The following is a 23480-nucleotide window of genomic DNA, read 5'->3' on the forward strand; positions in this document are numbered from 1 at the left end:
AAATTAAATCCATGCTAACCTCGCTAAAGCTGCTATAAGCAGTATCATCTGATTTCTCGGGTCTGGTGGAGAGACCAGACCTAGAACTAAAGGAAGGACCACCAAACAGGTCGGAAGATTTTACATTGCTGCCCTTTCTCAGGGATTTCATTTTTACCTTTCAACTTTTCAGTGCCGCTTTATGTTTATTAGTTTGCTTTCGCTGCTCCATCTTCATGGCTAATGTTGACTTATTTAATGTTGCATGCAGCGCCAGAGTTTGACGAGTACCGTTCCACACAGGAAACGAGATGACTACAAAGCCTGGCTGAGGCAACGCAAACTAAGCAGCTGCTTAGGACCCCCAGACTTTGGGGGCCCCTATCAAAATTAGAATTTTATCACAGACCGCACATCAAAGGTTTAGCATTGTTTATTAGAAATGACAATACTGTTAAACTTGATGTAATGGTTTTTATTTATTTTGAACAGACAAAACGGATGACAAAACATTGCAGTGATAGTCATGAACTGTGTAAATATGTTTTACCGTCAGAATCTTTACCGTCAGATTTTCTTGCCGTAGCTTTTCTGATGTTTCGTTTCTTGCGAATGCTACCATTTATGATATCCGTCTGGCTGTTTCATCCATATAGCATTTAAGAAATCTCAGGTTTATTTTACAACACAGAAACCAGCAATACTGCTCTGCACAATAAAAGCTCTGCACAATAGGACTGCCTATGGGCCTATGGGCAGTCCTATTGCCCATAGGCAATAGGACTGCCTATTGCCTAAAGTGGAACAGCTTTGCTACTGCAAAGTAGCAAAGCTGTTCCACTGCTTGTTATCTTTAAAAGCAAGAATCAACTTTATCTGTTAAGTTTCTGCACAGTAGCAAGGAATGTGACTTTGATCGCACACTGTGAAGATAAATGTACAAACTCTAGAAGAGTTTAAAAAACATTGCTGGGTTTTGCAAACAGTGCTCTGTGTCACTTGATGCAGAGCTGCTTTTTTCTTTCCTAAAAGAAAGATGCAACCTCAAATTAATTCCTGCTCTCTTCTGTCTCTTGTTCATTCTTTTTTTCTTTAGATGAGAGTGACGCTACCTCTCCAACATGGATTATTATTCTAGTTGGTAAGTTGACTCATCCTTGAGCTGCGTGTTAACGGTAAACAAAAATTATGTGAACCCTTTTCAAAAGTAGTGTGACCTCAGATGAACAGTGTTGCTATAAAAACACATTATTAAATTCTACAAAGGTCAAACAAAATAACCTAGAATATCTTAGTTAACAAATTAGCCCCTTTGCAGAAGTTATTTTTGTTATCTTTTTGCATTTTGCTCCCAAAACAGAAAAACAGTTTTCTGATCAGAAGTAGTAGTGATTGCTGTAACTGAACTCATTTAACACTGAGTTTAACATTTTGACCTTTTAACTCTTCTGTGTTGATTTCCTTTTGTTTGTTTAACACAGTAGCTGTGTATAAATAACCAAACCTATTGTTGGCAGATAGCGTTTTATTTGCCAATGTAATATATAGAGAAGTGCTACAAGGTACTTTTTTTGACAAATTATTGTAAAGATATTGATTTTTGTTATGAGAACATCTCCAAATGGTTAACACTTGAACAGCTGATTTTTACTTTTTTTTTTCTCAGTGCCAGTTGCTCTCAAATTATTTTAAAGAAATTATGTTAGGTGTCTGCTTCTCAAATAAATCAAGATAATGTCTTCCAACTGGCAGATTTTTAAAATTAATTTTAAACATTTGAAGAAGAGCTTTCTGTTTAATGTGTTAGGGGGAAAAACAGTGATTAAATTTCAGGACCGTTCTTAAAGCTCACACACAAACTCTCCAAACATCACAATGTCTTTTTTTTTCTCATCAAAATAGTTATCTGCATCATTGGCTTTGGCTTTGGCCTTTTTATATTCTTCTTCCTAAAGAAACGGTAAATCTTTGTTTTATATCTATGTAAACTAACGCTTTATGGAACTTGGAGTCTGTCTGCTGTTTTTTGTCCTGTCCTCAGCCCAGCCATTAACAGTCTGAATGTGTGCCTTTGCTTGCTGTCTGAACTTTCTCACCATTGCATGATGTTTTTTTTTTTTTTTTGCACTTTGAAGTAGGGGTGGGCATTTGAAGAAGAAATGGCATTATAACATCCTGTAATTCAAATTTTTCAGATTTTGCCCCCCACAAGCTTCTGCATCTTGTGCAGAAGGTCAGATGATCAGAAGATGTTGCTAAGAACAAGTTTGCCTTTACCACTAGCAAAGCCATCATCTTCACTTTTAGCTTCTGCCATCAGATTAATAAAACAAAAAACTACTGATTTGGGAATGCAATGCCCAGCTCTACTTTACAGACTTGCTTTTATGTTATGTTATATGCAATAAAAAAGGAACTCTCCTCTACAGACCTGTGGGTCTCACTGAGAATTCTCTACAGACAATATATATATATGCATCTCAATAAAATAGAATATTAGTGAAAACATAATTTCAGAGTAATTAAGCTCAACCCAGGAATGATGTAGATTCCTTACATCCATCCATCCATTTTCTTCCGCTTATCCGGGGTCGGGTCGCGGGGGCAGCAGCTTCAGAAGGGAGGCCCTGACTTCCCTCTCCCCAGCCACTTCTTCCAGCTCCTCCGGGGGAACCCCRRGGCGTTCCCAGGCCAGCCGAGAGACATAGTCCCTCCAGCGTGTCCTGGGTCTTCCCCGAGGCCTCCTCCCGGTGGGACGTGCCCGGAACACCTCACCAGGGAGGCGTCCAGGAGGCATCCTTACCAGATGCCTGAGCCACCTCAACTGGCTCCTCTCAACATAGAGGAGCAGCGGCTCTACTCTGAGTCCCTCCCGGGTGACCGAGCTTCTCACCCTATCTCTAAGGGAGAACCCAGCCACCCTGCGGAGGAAACCCATTTCGGCCGCTTGTATCCGGGATCTCGTTCTTTCGGTCATGACCCAAAGCTCATGACCATAAATGAGGGTGGGAACGTAGATCGACCGGTAAATCGAGAGCTTCGCTTTTTGACTCAGCTCTCTCTTCACCACAATGGACCGGTACAATGCCCGCTTCACGACAGACGCTGCCCCAATCCGCCTGTCGATTGAGCGGGAGATTGATTCCTTACATACTGAGTGTATTTCAAGTGTTTGTATGTTGCTATAATGTAATTTCTAAAGATTACATTTATCAGATAAAAATGGGTGCAAAATCTTGCAGGAAAATAAAATCCGCTCCATAGAGCTTGTAATTAAAGGGATACATAAAGTGCTTTCAAATTTTGTGATATATGACAGCAGAAACTTTGGATTTGAAACTTGGACTTGAGTGAACCAACCGTATTGAATGACACGGCTTCCAAAAGCATCACTGGTGGTGGGAACCAAACACTGGACCTCAATAAACTTGGATTCTGAGCCTCTGCACTCTTGCTCTTGGGGAACTTCTTTTTTTTTTTGAAAAGGCACCTTGAGCCACTGAGCAGTATTATCATGTTTTCACTTAGCCTGTACTTCTGACATTATCTTTGCCTCAGGAGCTTAGCACAAAAAACTATACAACTCTAACCTGTGTCATGGATGCAGTCAATTCCATGTTAAAATCTCCAGCGTACTCTGGAATAGCAAGACTTTATAGCAATAACTTTTTGTGTCTTCCCTACCTTGTCTGACTCTCTGTCATGTCAGCAATTTTCTGCTTGATTCGCCATCATATGGCCATAATGTAAAGAATCTATACAAAGGTTTTACTTAACTTTTTGATGATATTCTAATTTACTGAGATGCACATAATTTTAGATATTTTTAAATGGCATTTAAAAAAATATGCTACATTAATAAATTCTTTTATATTCAACTCTAAACCAAGTAACCTACAAATGACTAATTGCTGCTGACGCTGTGTCTCTACATAATGAAGCCTCATTATTTTTAGTCTCAAAGAGCAAACCCAAACCTGAATAAACAATCCAAGAAAAAATTTATCCATTACTTTCTCGTTTACATACTTCAATTATTTCATACGATTGTACATCACAGACACAATTTTGTTTGGGAGCTAACTTTGCAATAATTAATAAATCATCAGTGTTCAGTTGAACAGCAATTTTTTTTTTCTGGGACTTCACTTGGCTGTTAATTGGAATTTCAATATGTTTCTGCATATTGTCACCTTCCTAAAATAATGTCTAAGTTACTTTTGGCCAAAAGTGATTATTTATTTATTTATTTATTTAGCCTATATCACATTTGGCAGAAAATGACACAGGCCATTATCTTAGGAGGTGACAATATGAAAGTTATTTCTATTTATAATGACTATCTGGCTGTATAGGAGAGTTCTTTAAAAGCCACACCAGTTCTAACCAAGTACCAAATTTCAAAGTATGTTGAAATGAGTTTTGATCCTTTGGGTTTAATTTAGCTTGTGAATCATTTCTGTTATTAGCTGTATAATGTTTAAGGTTGTTTGTAAACACATTTAGTGTTTACTTCCTTTAGATAATGATTCTTTATACCTTGAAAAAAAAAGAAGGTATTTTATTCATACACAGTAAATACATCTTCGCTGTGGATGTGACACTTCAAACTTTACCACATTATTGAATTTGATTTTGCCCAAATCTTTTTTTTTTTTTTTTTTTTTTTTTTTGAGGACAAAGTTACAAACATTGATTCTGTTCTGCTTGGATAAATAACCTAATCATAATTTTAATCTTCATGTAAAAACAAGACAACTGTGATTATTTTAAGGTGCGCTGTGTGTCGATGGCTGCATGGTTGGCACTTGTTTGTGTTGGTGGTCTTTTTAGATGAGCGGTACACAGGATGGTGGGTGTTGCCCTGCTTGGACCTCAGGTTGCATGTTACAGGAGGTCTCAGCAGGCTAAACTCTTGTTAGTCGCCTTCTCATGCATATATTTAACCAGTGATATTGACCAGTCATTGGTGGGTTACAGCAGTCGGCGAACCCGTACTGTCAAAGATCCTGCAAAAGATGACGAGGATGTAGCACTCTCGGTAAGGAGATTGTTGTCCAACAACAATTGTGTTTAATAAAAACGTGATTGCATGATGAGAAAGAACATGTTTTATTTCATTACATTGTAATTAAACAGGTGAATTGTGTATCACAGAGCCATATCAAGTGTGGATGAAAATCAACTGTTTCATAAAATCCAGTCACCACAATCAACCAACAGGACATTTTAGAGAACTTGATGCTTTCCTCTGTGGTTATTAAACTATTAAAACCACTGCTGAGGTTTCCTGAACCCCTCAGCAGTGCCACAGACTTGTTGCCTCCTTTCCACGCTGCTCTGACAGAGTAATTTATACAAAGGCTTGTTTTAAACGCCCCCTTTTTGTTGGTCTTAGTGATATTAAAATGGCCTGAAAACTGAATTTTAGGTTATCATTACTGAGCCATAAATTAAATTAGCGCTTTGAACTCTACACTCTGTGAGTAATTAATCTATGTGAGTTTAAATTTTTGAATTGAATTACTGAAATAATCTTTTTGATGGCTTTGTAATTCAGATGTAGCTGAACTTGATTATGGAGTTAGGACACCTTACCCCAGAGTGTTTTTAGCTCTGATAAGAAGTGTTTGACAAATTCCCATTGCACTGACATCACAGAATATTTAGAGGCTGTAGTAGGTGGTGTTAAAAAGGCCTTATTTTAGAACGTTGCAGCATAGATAATTGAGATTTTAATGTTGTGGCTGCTTGTATATTTTTAACTTTCAGCTGTTTTTTCTCTCCATTTTTCACATTACTGTAGGTAGCCAGGTAGCCTGTGGGAATGCTTCTTCCCTCAAACATTCAGCACATTGTTTTCCTGTATTGTAGGTGTGATGATACTTTTTGTAGAAAGTGTTTGTTTATGTTTCTCTGTTGCTTTTTTCTTTAGTAAGCGTCACTGTTCTGTTGGTCCAAAACTCCTTCATGTGAAGATGCTGCCTTGTGGAGAGGACTATCCCCGGACCACTCTGTGAATGAAGACGCTTCCAAAGAAAAATGTTGAACTCCTCTCTAGAAATCAGCTTCTGCAGAGAAGTCAGAATGTAATTTAGACAGCATGACATCTATTCTCACTTGATGTTTCAAGCGCCCGGTCACTTATAAGACACATGAATCCATTTGTTACCCGTTTTACTTTTTTGGACATTATTGTACTCTACGTTGATTTGGAATGTTTGCACTAGAGCACAGCTCAAGCTGGCCTTCACACACAGCTACAGAGATTTTCTTAATCTAGTAAAAGGATAATTTTTATATTAATCCCACATTTTGTGAAACGTTTCTGTTTGTGCAGAAATATTTGATCTAATTAAAAAAAAAACCTTCCCATTTTCTGTAACTGTAAAGATAATGGGAGCTTTTGTAGCTGTAGAAATGACTCCTGGTGGTTTAAACCTCTCAGTCTTAAAGCTCATTATTTATACAGATCAGAAATTAGTGCCTAGCAAAGTTACATCCTATGTGCCTGTATGCAAAAAAAAAAATCAAATGCTTGTCTTTGTATGTATGTGTGTTTGAGTTGCAATAAACAATTTGCCAGTTTAAATCATGTTATCAGTATCAACCATTTGACTTTTTTTAGGTTCTTTGTTTTGCTTGATATTAACAAGACCACTTTTTCCCCATCTGTAATATTCAGTTTTCATTTTACATTGCACCAATGCTAATACTTTTTTAGTAGCAGAACTTTAAAATTTGCTGTGGTTGCATACGTTTTTATTGAAGGCTATCTCAGATAGGCTTGCACTTATTTAAGTTGATGACTTCAAATCAATGTGATTTCATATTGTTTGGAGGCAGTTGTCTAATTGTGTATTTTTTGTAATTAAAATAAAGGCTGAAAACAGAAGTGTTGTTTTTCTGTACTAGTAATTGATGGATGTATTTTAGGGAGGCATCTTGCTTTAACCATGTTGAACTCTACTCTAATTTGCTTTATTGTCTTTGAAGCACAAATAAATGCTATTCAGAGTTTCAACCATTAACCCACTAGATTAGCCTCATCCCTTTCAGACTAGCTACCAATTGCTTGGTTCTTCATGAAAAATAATGTGAAAACATCTAAGTGCAGATAGATTGGTCTTGTGCAAAGTCTAGAGTGCATGTTCACTAATCAAATAATTCTGGTAAGAGAGCTTTGACAGGAGGATGTCCCAATCAAGATTGTCAGTAGACAAGAATTTAAGCTCTTCTTTTATATTTTGTTGGCGACAACAGAACATTTCAGTACTTAGAAGCTTTCCTTGGTATTGTCTAATAACTTTTTCTGAGAAACTCAACCTGGGGTTAATGGCTGTAGCTAAAAACATCAAGATTTATGGAAATCAATGATTTAACTACTTACTTATCAATATAATCCATTAGTTTATTTTTAATGTAATCAGTGAAATAAGTTAAAATTTTTAAATAAGTTAAAGAATCTGGTTGTTTTCGTAAAAAATACACCCCAAAACCAACACCTCCTGCTGCGTAGATGATGACGTGTTTCCGGTGGGCGGTAAAATCCCAAGAGGCACACTTATTTAAGGAGCCAAAAAGGTAAACACTGACAAAATTATGTATTTCTTTAAATAATTAGCTTTCTAACGCCTTTCTTCTCTAAGTATGACTTGGATAACTCCACTTACAAACTTGTAGAGCTTGTTGACGTAACGGTAGCTTCTTTTCACATATCTAACGGAACCTGAATCTAAACGGTTAATAGCAGCATTGAAGCGGACACATGGGAAATGTAGTTCAGCACAAAGTCTCTTTAGATTTACATGGTTTTGGTTGAACAAATGTAGCTACGCCTCGGTTTACTTTTCTCTTCTCCAGGAAAGAGCTGTAGTGTTTCTGAGCCTGATCATGAATGTCTTCTTTCTGCTGAGTAGTTTTGGCCTCGCCATCACTTCTGTAGGTGAGTTCAAACTAAAGTAATAACTATGCATTCAGTTCTGACTTCTCAACTAAACGTATTGCCTTTTTTGGAAAAAAAAAAAAATGTTTTCTAGCTCCGCAATGTTCCAAACCAACTGGAGGATCAAACATGCATTTGAGGGATGAGTACATTGCAAAGAGCACATTTGAAGATGGGGCCAGTGTCTCTTTTAGCTGTGCTCCCGGCTACACATCTGCTGGAGGGTCTCCACAGATCACATGCTCAGCTGGCGCATGGAGCGCTCTGCAGCTGAAATGCGAGAGTGAATATTGTCTACTAATTGCACTACTTATAATTCTGCAGTTGTGGTTGTAGCGTTGTTGCACTGCCAGTTAAAAATGTTAGTTTGTTTAACATAAACTGTAAGTCTGTCGTAAAGTGTTTTACGGTTATAAAAATCATTCTATTTGAAATGTACATGTATTTATTCTGGATGAGTGAAATTCCTGGTAATTGTGTTGTTCCAGGGAGGAACTGTGGCGCTATTCCAGAAGTGAATAAAGGTGATATTGAATATAAAGATGGGACTGAGTTTGGTGATACAGCTGTGGTCACTTGCAGATCAGGGTAAGTAACACAATGGCATCTTCTAAGGTTTTATGTTCTTATTTATCAGAGTGTAAAGCCACATCTAGTCACAATAAATTGGGATTAATCATCTTACTTTTGATCTTATTAGTCTTTAAGTAACCATGTAAATGTTTCCCCACTCTTGCCTCACAATGTTACTTTAGTGAATTAGATAAATAACCTGTACAATTTAAAAATACTTGTTAATCTTCTTGGGTTGTGGTTGGTAGCACTGTTGCCTCGCAATAAAAAATGGTCAGAATCCTGGGATTCTAACCAGGCTGGATAGAATCCCAGGATTTGGGATTCCAGCCTGGGATTTTTTCAGCATTTTCCCCTTTGGTACTCCAGCTTCTTCCCACAAGCCAAAAACATGATTGTTTGGTTAACTGGTCTCTCCAAATTGCCCTTTGGTCTGTGTGCGCATGGTTGTTAGTTCTGTGTGTGAATATGTGTTTCACTCTGTGTTGTTTTATCCGGCTTCTGCATTTCTTCAAGGTTTTCTTGAGTAAAGACACCATAGTGAATCAATTGTTGCATTTTTGATTATGTGGGATTTTAGAACAGAAGTAGTGAATAATTTCAACCTAGGTTGAAATTAAATGCCTGTTCAATCTAAGTTTGTGTTGGTAAATGCACTTGATAGATTAAATTAATTTACCTTTTACTTTGTCTTTACTAGTTACATGTTAGTTGGGCAAGCGGTACTCAGATGTGAGGTCCAGGGATGGACGGGGAGGGTGCCAACATGTGATGGTCAGTGATCTTTGTGTTCACTCTTATTAGCTGAAATGCGCTCCAAGTCTGATTAATATTATTTCGTTTTGTAGAGGTGAAATGTGTCACTCCAGCTGAAATTGTAAATGGGAAATTCAGTCCAAAGAAGGACTTTTATGGTTATAGAGAAGTTGTGCAGTACTCCTGCGACAAAGACCTTGAACTCCGTGGATCCAGGGACTTATTTTGTTCTGAAAATGGGAAATTCTCCTCTGATGCCCCAACCTGTGTCCGTAAGTGATTTTTTTTTTTTATTCCCTGAACTTCAAAAGTATAACTAAAAGCTTCATTAATGTGATTCTAATTGTAATAAAAAATACTGTTTTTCACTTTCAGGAGTTGAATGTAAAGACCCTGTGATTATAAATGGATTTTGGGAATCTGGCTCTCGACCACCACACAAATATAAGGCTACAGTGACATTTAAATGTAAACCTGAATACACAATGATTGGAAAACCTACAGTGACTTGTGACATAGATAGCAAGTGGTCACCTGGTCTTCCAAAATGCACCAGTAAGTCATCAATTCAAATAATCAAGTGTAATTCAATGTTCAATGTCTTGCTATAAGTGACTTGTTCTCTGAAGTCGGCACAGTTTGGCAGTTATAAGCCACATTTATGCAGATTTTTATTACTTAGCATAATTTGTCATGAAACAAATACATCTAACAAGAAATCAGAAAAATCTGTGGAACACATCACATTTTCCTGCTTTACATATCTAGAGATGTAGTGTAGAAAAACTGAGTTACATGGAAAGAAGCTAATCCTCAATGTTTATTTCTCACATTGTATCAAATTAGCTTCTGGTAAAAAATGTTCTTCACTATTCTTTACTGTATTTTGTTTTATTCTTTTCATCAGTTTGCTTTGTTCTTCCTTTCAGAGAACGAGAATGCTCTTGTGGGAGACGGGAATGCTCTTGTGGGAGGACTTACTGGTGCACTAGGTGAGTTTAAATTTCTGATTGGCGTGCAGATAATCTTTCTGTTCCCTACTCACAAAAATATGGCCCCAGAAAAACAGCATGGATAAAATACCAGATAAAGCACTTAATTAGTAATAATAAAAAAAGATTATCTCTCTTTGGTATACTGCCAGTTCACATTTCACAAGATAGTTTAGTGATATGGCCACAAAGTTAATCCACGGTTCTTTCACTGGTCAAACAGAGTGTTCTGTGAAAACATTACAAACTATATTCCATCCAAATGTATTCATTACTAAGTTATCTCTCAGGAAACAGTCAAACATTTAAATAGCACTACATGTTTTTCAGTAAAAATAGTGTGAAGGTTTTCATAAGCATCTAGAAAAATCAAGTAAAACACTTTTTTCATTAACATATGAGGACTCCATGTTTGTAGCCTGGATAGGGATTTGAAATTTCTGTGAAACACTGTTCTGAAGGCTTTGTGAATAAGATTTTTTAGCTAACCATTTTATCAAATTATTTCTATCAAAGCCTCAGCTTTGTCATATCGATTTAAGTAAGAACTCTCCTATAAGAACATGTTGGTTTCTCTGAGTTGATCCAATTTGTCTAAGCTGAAGATGCTCGACAGTATTTCAGTCATACAACAAAAATCTGCTGAGAAGAATCCGCTATTGTGTTCTCCAAGTCTTTTTAAAATGTGTACACTGTAATCGTTATTTTGTGGTGACTTCCTTATATTTCTTGTTTTCTGAAATTTCCCGTACATGCAGTACAGTTAGATGGCTAAGAGGTGTGTGTTTGTATAACATTAGCCTGTGTACCCCAGCTACAAACTGTTGTATCCTAAAAAGGGAAACTGACGTTGCACAAAGTTTTGTAAGACAAGTCTGTGTCAACCTTTGATAAAAGGTGTCAGCTGTAGTTTCTAGAGCCACAACGGTCATTTCAGTGTGACACAGATCTGGTAGGACAGGGCAGTCGGACTCATCTGTAATCGCGATGTAAGGCGCTCCAAGTTACTAGAAAGATAATGAAGAATGAGTGTTCTGTTTTATGAAAGCATTCCAACAGCAAACCTCACTTTTGAAGGGAGGAAGTTGAGGCTTGTGGTGTGGCTCGGGCTGGAGGAAGTCACAAACTGACTAACTGGCTGTACTGAACAGTTTCTTCTAAATGTTGCACTTCATTTATGGTATCACATAATTACTAATAAATGAAGCTGAAATGTATCCACTCTGTAACTCAGCTTCAGAAATGATTGTTTCTGGTCTTTCTTACCCACATTACTCTGCTCCCTAACTCGCCTGAAACTACTCTGTTTACAGGTTTTAAAAAGTGTAAGACACATTTGTTTTTCACATCACAGGCTGTTTAATTATTTTTATTTGTTCTCTTTTTTTAAATAGTAACCGTCCCAATCCTGTTGATTCAAAACTACTGGATGTAAAAATGTCGCCCTAAGAAGAACAACGTGACGTCTGAGGGAATCGGGACGTTTACCACTACAACATGAGCGCTTCAACCTCAATCTCTGTTTTATGCTTCAAGTAACTTTCATGATTTTTAGAGTTAAAAATATCCTGTAACAATATGCCGTAAAGACATTCATTTCCTCTCCCTTCATTGTTTCTAGTGCCAGCAATACAGCAGAGAAAAGCTTGGTCTTTACACTCAGGTTGTTTTAAGTGAAATTTAGGTGTTTAAAATCTTTTTTTAATGTGTTATTTATTATAGTTTATCAAGCTATTAGTGTTGAAGGTTCACACTGAAGAACACTTTAGGCTTTGTTAAAACACTCATAGTGCCTTGGCTGTGGTCATATTTCATATACCTGAAAGGAAAAAGCCATATGTTGTAAATTATTGTTTGTGTTAGTTTTCAAATGAAGTGCCTTTTTTACCACTTGTTGAATGTTTGCATTAAGAATGTGCATATTATTTAATTGAATCAACCAAGTTATAGACAGAATCAAAGGAAATCAGTTTACCAAAAACCTTTCAGTTGTTTATATCAGTAATTGTATCTACTTACTGTTTTACAGTATTTGAACACTGGTATTGGCTGCCATCTCAAAGGAAATTTCTCAATGTATTCTCAAAAAATGTTTGCACTTTTTCTTCTCTTTGGCAAATATTATCTGAGGACATATTAGTTAATATCATTTTGATCAAACCGAACTTGAGGTTTTTCAATAAATTAAGAAGAAACCCAAGTGTCTTTTTTTTATTATTATTTTAACTTGTACAACTCCTCAAAAGCCTTTTACTCTTGTCACATTTACCCAACTTGAACTGCACATTTTCACATATTACACCAGTATGTAGTGTTGTCAGGAAACCTGAGGTTTTGTGTCTTTGACATAAGTAGAACCTGAATTCAAACTCACAACCTTCTGATTACAAGGCACTTCCAACTGAATCACAGCTCCACCAGTAAGTCAACAGTCATCTTTTGATATAGTATTTGTTTGTTGGTGTTGCAGGAACCTCTATGACCATTACACTCCATGATTCGATAGGGCGCTGTAATAAGAATATGGACTTAAAGGCCGTACCTTAAAACCACACTCCATTGTCAGTTATACTATGTACAGAAAGGAAGGGTCTCCATCTCACATAGTTCTCTGAGTTTAGGGGATGAATAAACAAGTTGCCTTGAATTGATTTATCTGTCTAATAAATGAAATAACAGTTTATTTTTACAGGATTCATTAAAAAATGATGGGAATCATGATGCTGGAAGAAGCAAAGGAGAAGAAACAGTCATTTCACATCTCAGATTTTGATATACAAGGTAAAATATTCCATCATTATTTATCACACCAAAACATGACACAGATAAAATGCAGTGTGGATCTCTGCAGTACGAAAGTGTAGAAACATAAAATATTAGTTTGACAAATATGAAATTAAAGCTGAATCTTACTTATTTCTTACAAGGAAATGACTTGATCTGACTATATTCCGAAATAGGCTTGTACTATTGCATTTGTTTTAACCTTTAAAGCAAATGCAAAAGACAGTGGTAGACGTTTTGTGAAATTGAATGTAGATTTTATTTTATTTTTTGTCTACGGCTCGTTTTTTAATGAGCCATAAAAGTCTCAGACTCATCCTGTCTTACATAGTCTTCTACTGTAGGTGGCGATATGCACACAAAGCTGGTAATGTACGGTAATCTCCCACACAAACAAAGAAGACGCTGAGAATACAAGTGGTCAGAAGAAAGCTAAGGTACTGTTTTCTCATCTAACAGAACCCCTTTTGTTATTCGTTGAACTAAACTTGTTGAAAATATAAACGTTGTTTGTTGTAAACGTCGGCACAGTCTAATATTTGAGATGAACACATGTAGCTGGTTAACATGAGGGTTACGCCTTGTGCTTTGGCAAAGGGAGAAACAATCGTGTTGAAAAAGTGACCGTCCTATTTGATTCTGAATTTTAATGATTAAATACTGTCACTGAATGATGAACCGCTGTGTGGGGAGGAAGATGGAGATGAAATTTAAAGAAGAGCTACTGACATTTCTGACAAAAAAAGAAAGTACAGTATATATACAGGTATATTTACATATAAAACTGTATATATATATATATATATATATATATATATATGGACTTAAAGGCTATAAATATTAGTTTGACAAATATGAAATTAAAGCTGACTCTTATTGATTTCTTACAAGGAAATGACTTGATCTGATTATATTCAGAAATAGGCTTGCACTATACATTTCTGACAAAAAAGGAAGTATATATATATATATATATATATATATATATAGCTGCAGTTGTTTTTTAGGTGTTGACCGAAAGAACAACAAAGAGAACTTAAAGACTACATTCCTTTTGAATTAATATTTTATAGAGACAAACCTTTTCCTGATGATTCATTCCATCTCACCATCCAAGTTAACAATTAATTTACCTTCTATATTTGCATTCTTCTTTTCCAGAAAGGTTTCTTTGTCATTGGATTACTGTGGAACCTGATCATGAGTGTTTCTGCACTCTTCCTGCTTAGCAGCCTTTGCCTTGTCATCACTGCTCAGGGTGTGTTTGTATTCACATTGAGAATAGGAGACCTCGTTCCTCTATGTAGGTTTTAATCATCCATTGTTTTATTTATTTTATTATAGGGAAGCAGTGCTCCAAACCTGTCGGACGGCAGAACATGCAGCTAAAGGCTGAGTACATCCTTAAAGAGACATTTGAGGATGGGTCCACTGTGGCCTTCGCCTGTGATGTTGGCTACACACCTGCAGAAGGTTCTGGAGTCATCACGTGTACTGCGGGGATTTGGAGTCCTGTTCAGCTGATTTGCCAGAGTGAATATGCTTACTTAGCTACTTAGCTACATCCTTGATGTACTTTCAGTTGCATTCTTTGGAATATGGCTCATTGCCCAGGGTGCTACTGTGTGAGGGAGCATCACAAGTACTCAAAATCTCCCCAGTGTAAGGATAGCAAGGGGTTGTGTGCATACACTCCTTGTTAGTGATGCTGAAGTTGGTAATTTATGCAAAATGTTTGTTTTGGTGGTTATTTAAAGGACTGTTTTGTGTTTTGTTTTTGTTTGTTTGTTTTGAAGAAGAACAAGATCATCTTTAATTCAGAATCTAATTAATCTAAAATTGTCAAGTTTACACAGGATTATTTTACAGTGGGTTCATCTGCATTCTTGAAAAGTATGAAGAAAAAGAAAATTGAGTGTAGAACAAATGTTTGATTTTCTAGACTGTTTTCCCCTATTTCCTTATATTCTTTAAGACAACAGTCTAGTACAGTCTGGTTTTACATTGATTGTTAATAAATCAACAGCTTTACATTTAATATTCCACATCACACTATGAATTTAAATTCTGTATTTAGTTTTTTTTTTTATTTACAGACCAAATGTACATTTGTTGAAAAGGGCTATTTTATTTAATGTTTGGTCTCTAGATAATTTCAGTTTTAATTTCAACTGTATGCGTAACAGATGACAGACATATACTACTAAAGTGCAACATCTTTTAATAATCGGATAATTAGTGACTAAGATATTCATATATTGTCTTGTAGTTCATAAAAGACAAATGTAATGCTTGTGTCTTTCTATTCCAGGGATGAACTGTGGATCTATTGGTGACGTGCCTAATGGACAGGTTTCCTACCCTCAAGGAACGCAGTTTGGGGATAAAGCGTTGATCACTTGTAACACAGGGTTAGTAGAAAAAAAATTGCTTGTGTTCAGAGTTGAATGAAATGTTCATCTTAATCTATTGTTTTTTTTTTTTTAATTAGTTACAAATTAGTTGGTAAAAGTGAAATCGCATGTGGAAACCAAGGATGGTTGGACAGGTTGCCTACATGTGAAGGTTGGTGACATTCGTTCTTACTGATCTTATTCGAAATGTAAGTTGTGTTTTTTTTTTTTTTTGTCTAATAGGAAATTTGTTTTCTAGTTGCTAAATGTCTTCAGCCAAGTGGTATTGCAAACGGTATGTTCAGTCCACGAAAGGAAGATTATGCATACAGAGAAGTTGTCGAGTATTTCTGCAACAAAGATTACACACTCAATGGATCCAAACAAATTACCTGTGAGGAAAATGAGAAGTTCAAACCTTCTCCTCCATCATGCATCTGTAAGTATTTTAATCTTGTCATCTAAACTTTCATCATGATTAAAAATTAGAGTTATGCACTTGAAATTCTGTTTGTTACGTGTAAAGACAAAAAAAAATTTTCTCACACTATGATGTTAAATCTGACTGAAACAGTCCTGATTTAGGGGAGTTATGATTACCAAATTATTTATTATTTATCATTATTCATTTTTGTTAAATATTAAAATACTTTTTTTTTCTTTTTACTTTATTAAAATTCATATACATGCTGTGTTTAGTATTTAGATTTTTGTTTTTTAGCTATATGGTGAAACATTTTGGGTATTTTTCTACAAGTTTTTCACAACAGTTTGCTTCAATTTGGGCCCATCTTTCCTCAAAAACTGGTTTAATTGGGCCAGGTTTGTAATCAATCTTGCTTTCATACTTTTTTAGACCAATTTTCTGTTGGTCCACATTGTGATGGTCAAATGGTCCAAATTTTTGACAGTATTTTTGCCCCTATTTCCTTAACTATTTTGGTTCACAAGGTAAAAAATTGGAAGACTCGTTTGTGACCAAGATTTAACTTTTTGGCTGATGTCTTGAAAAGTGGCATCAATATTTCATAATGTGCTTCATTCTGCGCCAGTCCCTCCTGCAACAAAACACACATAAGTGATACTGTCACCTCTACACTCCACAGTTGGGTTAATGTTGTTAGAGTTGAAAACTTCCCCCATTGTCATCATGGTCAAAGACGGGGAGTTTAATTTGGGAGTAATCTCTCCCAAATGAAAGTGTTGTTCTCTGAGTGCAATTACAAACTGTAATCTTGCTCTGTATGTTGCCTTTGGAGTTCTGGCTTCTTTCTCTCTGTAAGGTCTTTAGCGCTTGTTCTGGGATTGATTTCTTTTTGCACAAAAACATGTTCATCTCAGGATCACAGAACCCATTTCCTTCCCTAGTGGTATAATGGCTGGACATTTCCCAAGTATTTTTGCTCCATTTAATTCTTTGAACCAATGGCAGCTTTGGGCATCTGGAAGTTGGATGCCCAGATGGACCCTTAAAGGACATTTAACCCTTAAATGTCCTTTAAGGGTTAAATGTCGTCATTTAACCTGACTGACCTAGACCAAGGAAAGTTTAGTCTAATTTAATGTGAGATAATAAAAGTTACATGTTTCTTAAAGCATATTCAGTTGTATCTCTCAGTACTGTACAAATGTTTCTGGCAAATATGCAAAATTCACCGAAATAATTGATGCTTTCGAAAACCGAAGTGTTAAAAACAACAAACAAAAGAAAATTCTAAATAAAACTGACATTTGGTATGGCCACCCTTTGCTTTTAAAGGGACACTTACACACAGATTCGGAAAGAACTTGGCTAATATACTGTAAAAATCTTGTTGAGCCAACCCACAGATTGTCTGTGAATATAGTCCTCTTCAAATCATTTTCTCTCTTCATGGTATCCCAAACCGACTCAGTGATGTTGAAATCAAGACACTTTAATGCCATACTGTTTTCTTTGACCTGAAGGTAGTCGTTAATGTCATTGGCAGTATGTTTGGAGTTGTTGCCATGGAGTATTTCAGTGTGAAAAAAGTTAAATCACAATATGATCTTAAAGAAAACAATACATTTATGACAGCTCTGTACATGTCAAAATGGATAATCATGTTTGCTAGAATTGGTGCGTAAATACACCTATACAATGATGCTGGTAGTAACACCATATACTGATTTGGATTTTTAAAATTTTTTTTTGCATTTAGTAAAATCTTTAAAAATTAACAATTATTTATATTGGAAGAATTATTTGGGACATTTTTTTCATTCCTGACAAAACTATTGCACAGTTGTGTATGTTAGTGTAACATTTGACATTTTTCATTTCAGGGGTTGAGTGCAAGGATCCTGTGATTCCAAATGCAGAACATATTGACGGTTCTCGGCCTCCACATAGGCACAAGGCTACTGTGATATACAACTGCAAACATGGGTACAGAATGATCGGACAAGCTACCCTGACCTGCAACATAAGTAGCCAGTGGTATCCCAGAATTCCAGAATGCATCAGTAAGTCATCAGTAACAATTATCTCCATTGATTAGGTAACTGAATAATCAGTGATCTCTTCATAGCTCTAAATAAAATGGTTATGGAGTACATGTAACATTAGACTTTAAATCTCACTTCTTCCATAATTATCATCTATTTTTCCTATTATTCCACTTATCTGAAAACATAGAAACTACAGAATGGCCATCTTTCATACATATACAGATTTATAAGCAATAAACTTTTACTGTTTTATAGTTTTTCTTTTATTGTTTGGTGATCTTGAGAGCTTTGAAAGGTGCCTCCAAATAAAATGTATTATTATTATTTTTTATATTTCTATATATATAGTAATCTTGTGTACACAATGTTGGAGCAGCATATTGACTTGTAAATTTCTTAGTTCTTGTCAAATATTGTATATATTTTTACAAATTTAACTTTTTTCAAGGCTTCTTGTAATGAGAGAACCACTGTGTGAAAATAATCCCATTATCCAATCCCATCATTTCATTTTTATTTATTTATTATATATATATATTTTTTTTTACAGGCAATGGAAATGTCGTTGTGGGAGGATTACTTGGTGGACTTGGTGAGTGTCAATTTCATCTACAATGATTATTATTAATTTGCTAAGTAAATACCTGCATTTCTATTCTGTATTCAAACTAACAATCTCTATCTACTTTTAATCAGCTAGACGTAAAAACTAAACTTTTTTAATAAGACTGCTGTGCAGAAATTATGAATTTTAAAACATATTTCATAATCAGCCATTTCAGACTATTCAGTAAAGTGATGAGAAAGACACGCCTCTGTTTAAGCTGCCGTAGCCTTTCACAAGTCTGCTTATCAGGTTTTCCACATTAAGAAAACCACAACACTAAGGTTTCCTTTCATATGCATGAGTGCGATCAGGCTTTTGCCACAATAAGTTTGAATGTTTTAAGATAGTTATAGACAACGTTTCTATGTTTGTGTTTGGAGGAAGTCTTTTGTTTCCTGTTTGGTCATAGATGTTAGATATTGATGACTAACTAGACTGTGAAGAAGAGCTTCTTCTAAACTCGCCAACAATTTCTTAGTATCTAACGAATGAGAATAAAGCTGTGACTTTAAATGCTCACGTTATGTGCTATAAAAAACATGTTCATTAAATTTTTTTTTACACAGAATCATTCTTCTCTGTTCTGCCTATTTACAGCTCCAGGCATAATGAGCTGCTTGAAGCATGTTGTCACTCTGAATACAAATAAGTTGCTTCCATCCATTTCCCCCCAACTCAATATTTACACTCACACGTGAAAATGGCTGCAAACGGATGAGCAATTATACAACAGTACTTTGAAAAGCAGAAGAAGAGCCTCCTCCACTTGCTACATTCTTGCAGCAAGAATGTAGCAAGTTGTTTCTGAGTGGCAAGTCAACAACAAAACACTTGTCCTTTCCAACAGCCATTTTACAGCTCACCTAATGTGCTTGTGCTCCGCTTGGGTTGCTAGGTAACGGCCCGCTGCCCATCAATTGTGACTCAACAATCTGGAGGTTTTTGAAACGACTCATTTTTTCCAGACACCAAAACTCATCAACTTTGTTCATTTTGGGGGTTTTTTGTGGAGCTGCTTTTAGAAACAGTTGAGACCCAAATGAAAGTATAAAATATACAAAATGCGAGTTTTGCATAAAAGATCCCCTGTAAAATGAATCTTAAAATATAAGTAGATCTAGATGCATTTATAAAAGTTGTTGACTGCTTGATGGGTTTTTTTCCCCTCTTCCTCATTATTCTTGTTGAAAATGGCTGTTTTACAGTTTTACATTGCCCTACTAGTTGTTTAAAAGTTGTTTAAAGAGTCTTGTTTGTTTTTCTCTTTTCACAGTAAGCATCACAGTCATGTTGGTTCAAAATTACTGGATGTAAGCGCATCATCTCGAGAAGGGGTCTGTCCTCTGACTACCTCCCCTTCATGTGCTGTGCGGTCTTTGTCATTTCTTGGGAACTTGCTTCAAAGCGGCATCCTGAGACAGAAGTAGATTCAGCTTTGTCCCCGTTTCATTCATTCTAGATATAATCAGTTCAGTATCACGCTTGGCCTTTGTACTCAGATTCACAAGTTGTCCTAAGTATGTGCAATTAAGATGGTTGAAAATCTTTTTTTATATATGCAAACTGCTATTCTAAGATTTTACTTCATGTATTATTTTACACTGCAGCTTTACAAAGTAACTTTGCTGCTCAGAAAGTTTCATTTGTTAAAGAAATATTTTCATTAATATGAAACGAATCATGTCATGAACGAGTTTTGTGTTTCTAATAGCTGATCAACCTGTCAGTCCTAAAGGTCCAGAATGAATTGCTGAACAATCCATAGTGCCTGAACAAATACCATACTTGATATGCCTGAATGAAAAGATGTTAAGTATTGTTTTTTTTTATCTATGTCCTTGATGTTACCTTATTTCTTAGCCAATCTTAGTGTTATACTACTGGATAAAAATACATATGTCAAATTAATTCAGGTTTTATTTATTTCTGCACTTTTATAATGGGACAGTATTATTTAAAACAGACTTTTTTGAACTTTATGTCATTCTATAATGTTATTCCCTCATCAAAAATATACCTGGAGTGTTGCTTTTATTCTTTCATGCAAGTTTAAGAAACGTGTTGATATCTCGTGGCATTAAGCTGCAAAGTCAAATTTATTTTAAGTCATGTCACATAAATTTTTACCAGAACTGAAGGTAACAGAGTTCCTTGACTGTGATATAAAATGGCATTGGTTACCTGAAAAATACACAATACCACCCCTTTAAAAATACTCTATATCAAGGAGTTGGAGTAATATCTCAAGGATTTAATCACTGGAATTAACCTGGATCAAACAGGGATGTTTGAAAACCACTCTAAGTATTGCACTGGTTCTGCCTTTTATTTATGACATATATTATAATTTTTTTTTTTCTGTATTTTGAGCAGACAAATAAAGCATGCATTGCTCTTTCCTATTTAAGGAAATGTATTAAATAAGAAAGAAACCCAGTTGTACTTATTGCCATCCATCCATCCATTTTCTTGCACCCTTTTTCCCTCAGTGGGGTCGGGAGGGGTGCTGGTGCCCATCCTCCAGCCAACGTTTCGGGCGAGAGGCGGGGTACACCCTGGACAGGTCGCCAGTCTGTCGCAGGGCAACACAGAGACACACAGGACACACAACCATGCACACACACACACACACTCACACCTAGGGGCAATTTGGAGAGGCCAATTAACCTGACAGTCATGTTTTTGGACTGTGGGAGGAAACCGGAGTACCCGGAGAAAACCCACGCATGCACAGGGAGAACATGCAAACTCCATGCAGAAATACCCCAGGCCGGGAATCGAACCCAGAACCTTCTTGCTGCAAGGCAACAGCTCTACCAACTGCGCCACTGTGCAGCCCTGTACTTATTGCTTGTATTGTATATATTGACTGGAGCTTGTTCACACCTTACTTGTTATGAATTTCTCTGTTTGGAAAGTAATCAAAGCAATAAATCTGTTTACATACTTCATTCATGAGTGCAGTTGTTACATCTTTGGTGGTTTATTGTGTATTTAATTCAGAGATGTTAGGAGAACACTCATACAGTATGGGGAGAATGTAAAATTAAAACTCCGTAAAATAGCTCAATTTAAAATCATATTATTATAATCTAATTAGATATCAATGCAATTTTATGATAAGTTTCATATTCAGTAATCTGCTTTGTTTTAACATGGGAATGTTTATAGTGCTGTGAAATCTATTTGTCCTTGAAATATATAGTTCTGATATGTTTTGATACATTTTTTCAGTATTTCAGATCATCAAAAAATATTTTGTCAAAGATAACCCGGGTAAATACAGAAAGGACCTTGGAAATGTTAGTTGTATTTAGAAAGGGGAAAAAGCAATTATACAAATATGGAATCAGACAATTGGCAGATGAGTGGGTTAGAAGTTACCTAAATTACACAAAAGTTTGTAGAAGTTATCAGTTGTGGAGTACCTCAAGGATTGGTTCTTATACCTATACTTTTTCTTATGTATATTAGCGTTATCACCATGGTTTCTAAATGTCTTAAGTGCATCTTATTCACGGATTAGACATCTTTTTTATTCACTAGAAAATATTTAAAAACTGCAATAAGTAATTGGAAATTAATTTACAAATATTTAGAAAATGGTTTGATAGAAACTTAAGTACTTGTAAAACAAACCTTAGGATAGTTTGTATTAGTACAAAAAGTAGGGCTTACCTGTAAATGTCACAAAGGCTAGACCTTATGTTCCACCAGATTTTGGGAGTTTTTGTTCAACAACTCCATTAAATCCTCTCTATATCTAACCTTCCAAGTTGATTAAATATTCTTGTGATTTACTATTTTCTTACCCATAAATGTATTGTTTTCATTTGATTATTGTCTCAGATCCTTTCCTCTCAGCAGAATTAGACTTGCTTGGACTGCTCAAAGAGAGCTCAGACTGGTGGCACCTGGAAGTTCTTCCATTATTTTTTAAATACAGCAACTGTCCTAAAGCTCAACACAGATGATGCCAACATGAGAGACTCAACAGACAATGATGGAGGGTTTCATGTTTCAGTGATGTTGGCTACAAACCTTCAATTGGGTCTAGAAGTCATGTTAGGCTTTTATTTTTTGCAAGAATAAAATGAACCAACAATTTTACATAGAGTACAAATTTATATTTTTGTCATGTTACAAAATTGTAAATTGCATGTGAGAGACAAACTGTAAAAAAACAAAATCTAACAAATTAGCTACCTCTTTTACCATTTACAGCTAACATTAGGCAGTATTGTACAGTTCTTCTGAACTAACAGTTTCTACTGCTGAAATGGGATTTATGAGTGTGGTTACATTGACCATTCATCTGTACAGCAGTGTTTCAAGAACAAGTAAACAAGCTTAGAACAAAGGTAGCTTTACAAATATAAACAGAGCAATGTTGTGAGGCCCGTCTCCCTCTGTGAACTTTAACCCACTTTAACTACTTTTGAAGATCATTTTAAACAGCGAGTGCCACAATCTTAAATATATATTATGCCTTTAGACTACTAAACCTCCCTAGTCATAAATTTTCATTGCTGTTGTAGTTTGTATATAATTTAATCTTTGGTAGTAAAAATTGTTTGCTTCTTCGCTCAGGTAATTATTTGTGAATATATAAATATTTACTTACATTCTTAGCTGTTAATTGATTTTCGTAAAACATTTAATATGAGTAACCGGCATCAGCTTAATACTGAGTACAAATATGCATGCCCTGCTTAAAATATGTACTATCATCACTTTTTCAATAAGAATTGAATTAAATAAGCATTTATTTGGCAGTTGGTGAAATTCTGAAAATACCAGAGATTAAAACATGCCATTCAAATGATACATCAAGTTGCAAAGCACCATATCAAATCCAGTGGTGGAGAAAGTACTCAAAAAATTTACTTAAGTAAAAGTACAAATACACAGTCAAAAATGTACTTAAGTAAAAGTCAAAGTACCACATTAACATTTTACTTAAGTAAAAGTAAAAAAGT

The 23480-nt window shown here is 35.6% G+C and overlaps 3 protein-coding genes across 7 annotated transcripts in view; all 3 read left to right on the forward strand.

The window, feature by feature from the left end:
* The window catches only part of LOC103467808 (complement receptor type 1-like), a 12560-nt gene extending 5686 nt beyond the window's left edge, over nucleotides 1–6874 (forward strand). The window contains exons 9-12 of one of the 3 annotated variants that reach the window (XM_008414481.1): nucleotides 1076–1120; nucleotides 1882–1939; nucleotides 4960–5020; nucleotides 5915–6874. In XM_008414481.1, the coding sequence (XP_008412703.1) occupies nucleotides 1076–1120; nucleotides 1882–1939; nucleotides 4960–5020; nucleotides 5915–5917 (167 nt within the window). In that variant the 3' untranslated portion in view covers nucleotides 5918–6874. The remainder of the gene's footprint in view (nucleotides 1–1075; nucleotides 1121–1881; nucleotides 1940–4959; nucleotides 5021–5914) is intronic. The other 2 variants (XM_008414482.1, XM_008414483.1) reach the window with 2 other exon arrangements.
* A 95-nt stretch (nucleotides 6875–6969) lies between these two features.
* Nucleotides 6970–12445, forward strand: LOC103467960 (membrane cofactor protein-like). Of its 3 annotated transcripts, none has more exons than XM_017305854.1 (9): nucleotides 6970–7563; nucleotides 7843–7924; nucleotides 8019–8207; nucleotides 8413–8512; nucleotides 9198–9271; nucleotides 9346–9525; nucleotides 9629–9808; nucleotides 10183–10245; nucleotides 11640–12445. In XM_017305854.1, exons 2-9 carry the CDS (start codon nucleotides 7873–7875, stop codon nucleotides 11678–11680), a joined length of 879 nt encoding a protein of 292 aa, XP_017161343.1. In that variant the 5' UTR covers nucleotides 6970–7563; nucleotides 7843–7872; the 3' UTR covers nucleotides 11681–12445. The 3 variants fall into 3 exon arrangements, with proteins under 3 accessions (XP_017161343.1, XP_017161342.1, XP_017161344.1); XM_017305853.1 differs by lacking the exon at nucleotides 6970–7563 and adding an exon at nucleotides 7570–7756; XM_017305855.1 differs by lacking the exon at nucleotides 6970–7563 and having other exon boundaries at nucleotides 7570–7920.
* A 913-nt stretch (nucleotides 12446–13358) lies between these two features.
* Nucleotides 13359–20937, forward strand: LOC108166444 (membrane cofactor protein-like). Its single transcript, XM_017305856.1, has 9 exons — nucleotides 13359–13466; nucleotides 14191–14287; nucleotides 14374–14562; nucleotides 15341–15440; nucleotides 15521–15594; nucleotides 15682–15861; nucleotides 17730–17909; nucleotides 18445–18486; nucleotides 19775–20937. Exons 2-9 carry the CDS (start codon nucleotides 14230–14232, stop codon nucleotides 19813–19815), a joined length of 864 nt encoding a protein of 287 aa, XP_017161345.1. The 5' UTR covers nucleotides 13359–13466; nucleotides 14191–14229; the 3' UTR covers nucleotides 19816–20937.
* Nucleotides 20938–23480: the final 2543 nt, after the last annotated feature.

The sequence above is a fragment of the Poecilia reticulata genome, linkage group LG7, assembly GCF_000633615.1.
Source record: "Poecilia reticulata strain Guanapo linkage group LG7, Guppy_female_1.0+MT, whole genome shotgun sequence".
Classification (NCBI taxonomy): Eukaryota; Metazoa; Chordata; class Actinopteri; order Cyprinodontiformes; family Poeciliidae; genus Poecilia; species Poecilia reticulata.

What these genes read in the sequence shown, in the direction of transcription:
- LOC103467960 (XM_017305853.1), top strand. An exon ending in CCTCGCCATCACTTCTGTAG is followed by an intron (nt 7,925 to 8,018) that starts GTGAGTTCAAAC and finishes AATGTTTTCTAG; the next exon opens with CTCCGCAATGTTCCAAACCA. An exon ending in AGGACTTACTGGTGCACTAG is followed by an intron (nt 10,246 to 11,639) that starts GTGAGTTTAAAT and finishes TTTTTTAAATAG; the next exon opens with TAACCGTCCCAATCCTGTTG.
- LOC108166444 (XM_017305856.1), top strand. Translation starts at nt 14,230, where the DNA reads ATGAGTGTTTCTGCACTCTTCCTGCTTAGCAGCCTTTGCCTTGTCATC. An exon ending in CCTTGTCATCACTGCTCAGG is followed by an intron (nt 14,288 to 14,373) that starts GTGTGTTTGTAT and finishes ATTTTATTATAG; the next exon opens with GGAAGCAGTGCTCCAAACCT. An exon ending in CAGAATTCCAGAATGCATCA is followed by an intron (nt 17,910 to 18,444) that starts GTAAGTCATCAG and finishes TTTTTTTTACAG; the next exon opens with GCAATGGAAATGTCGTTGTG.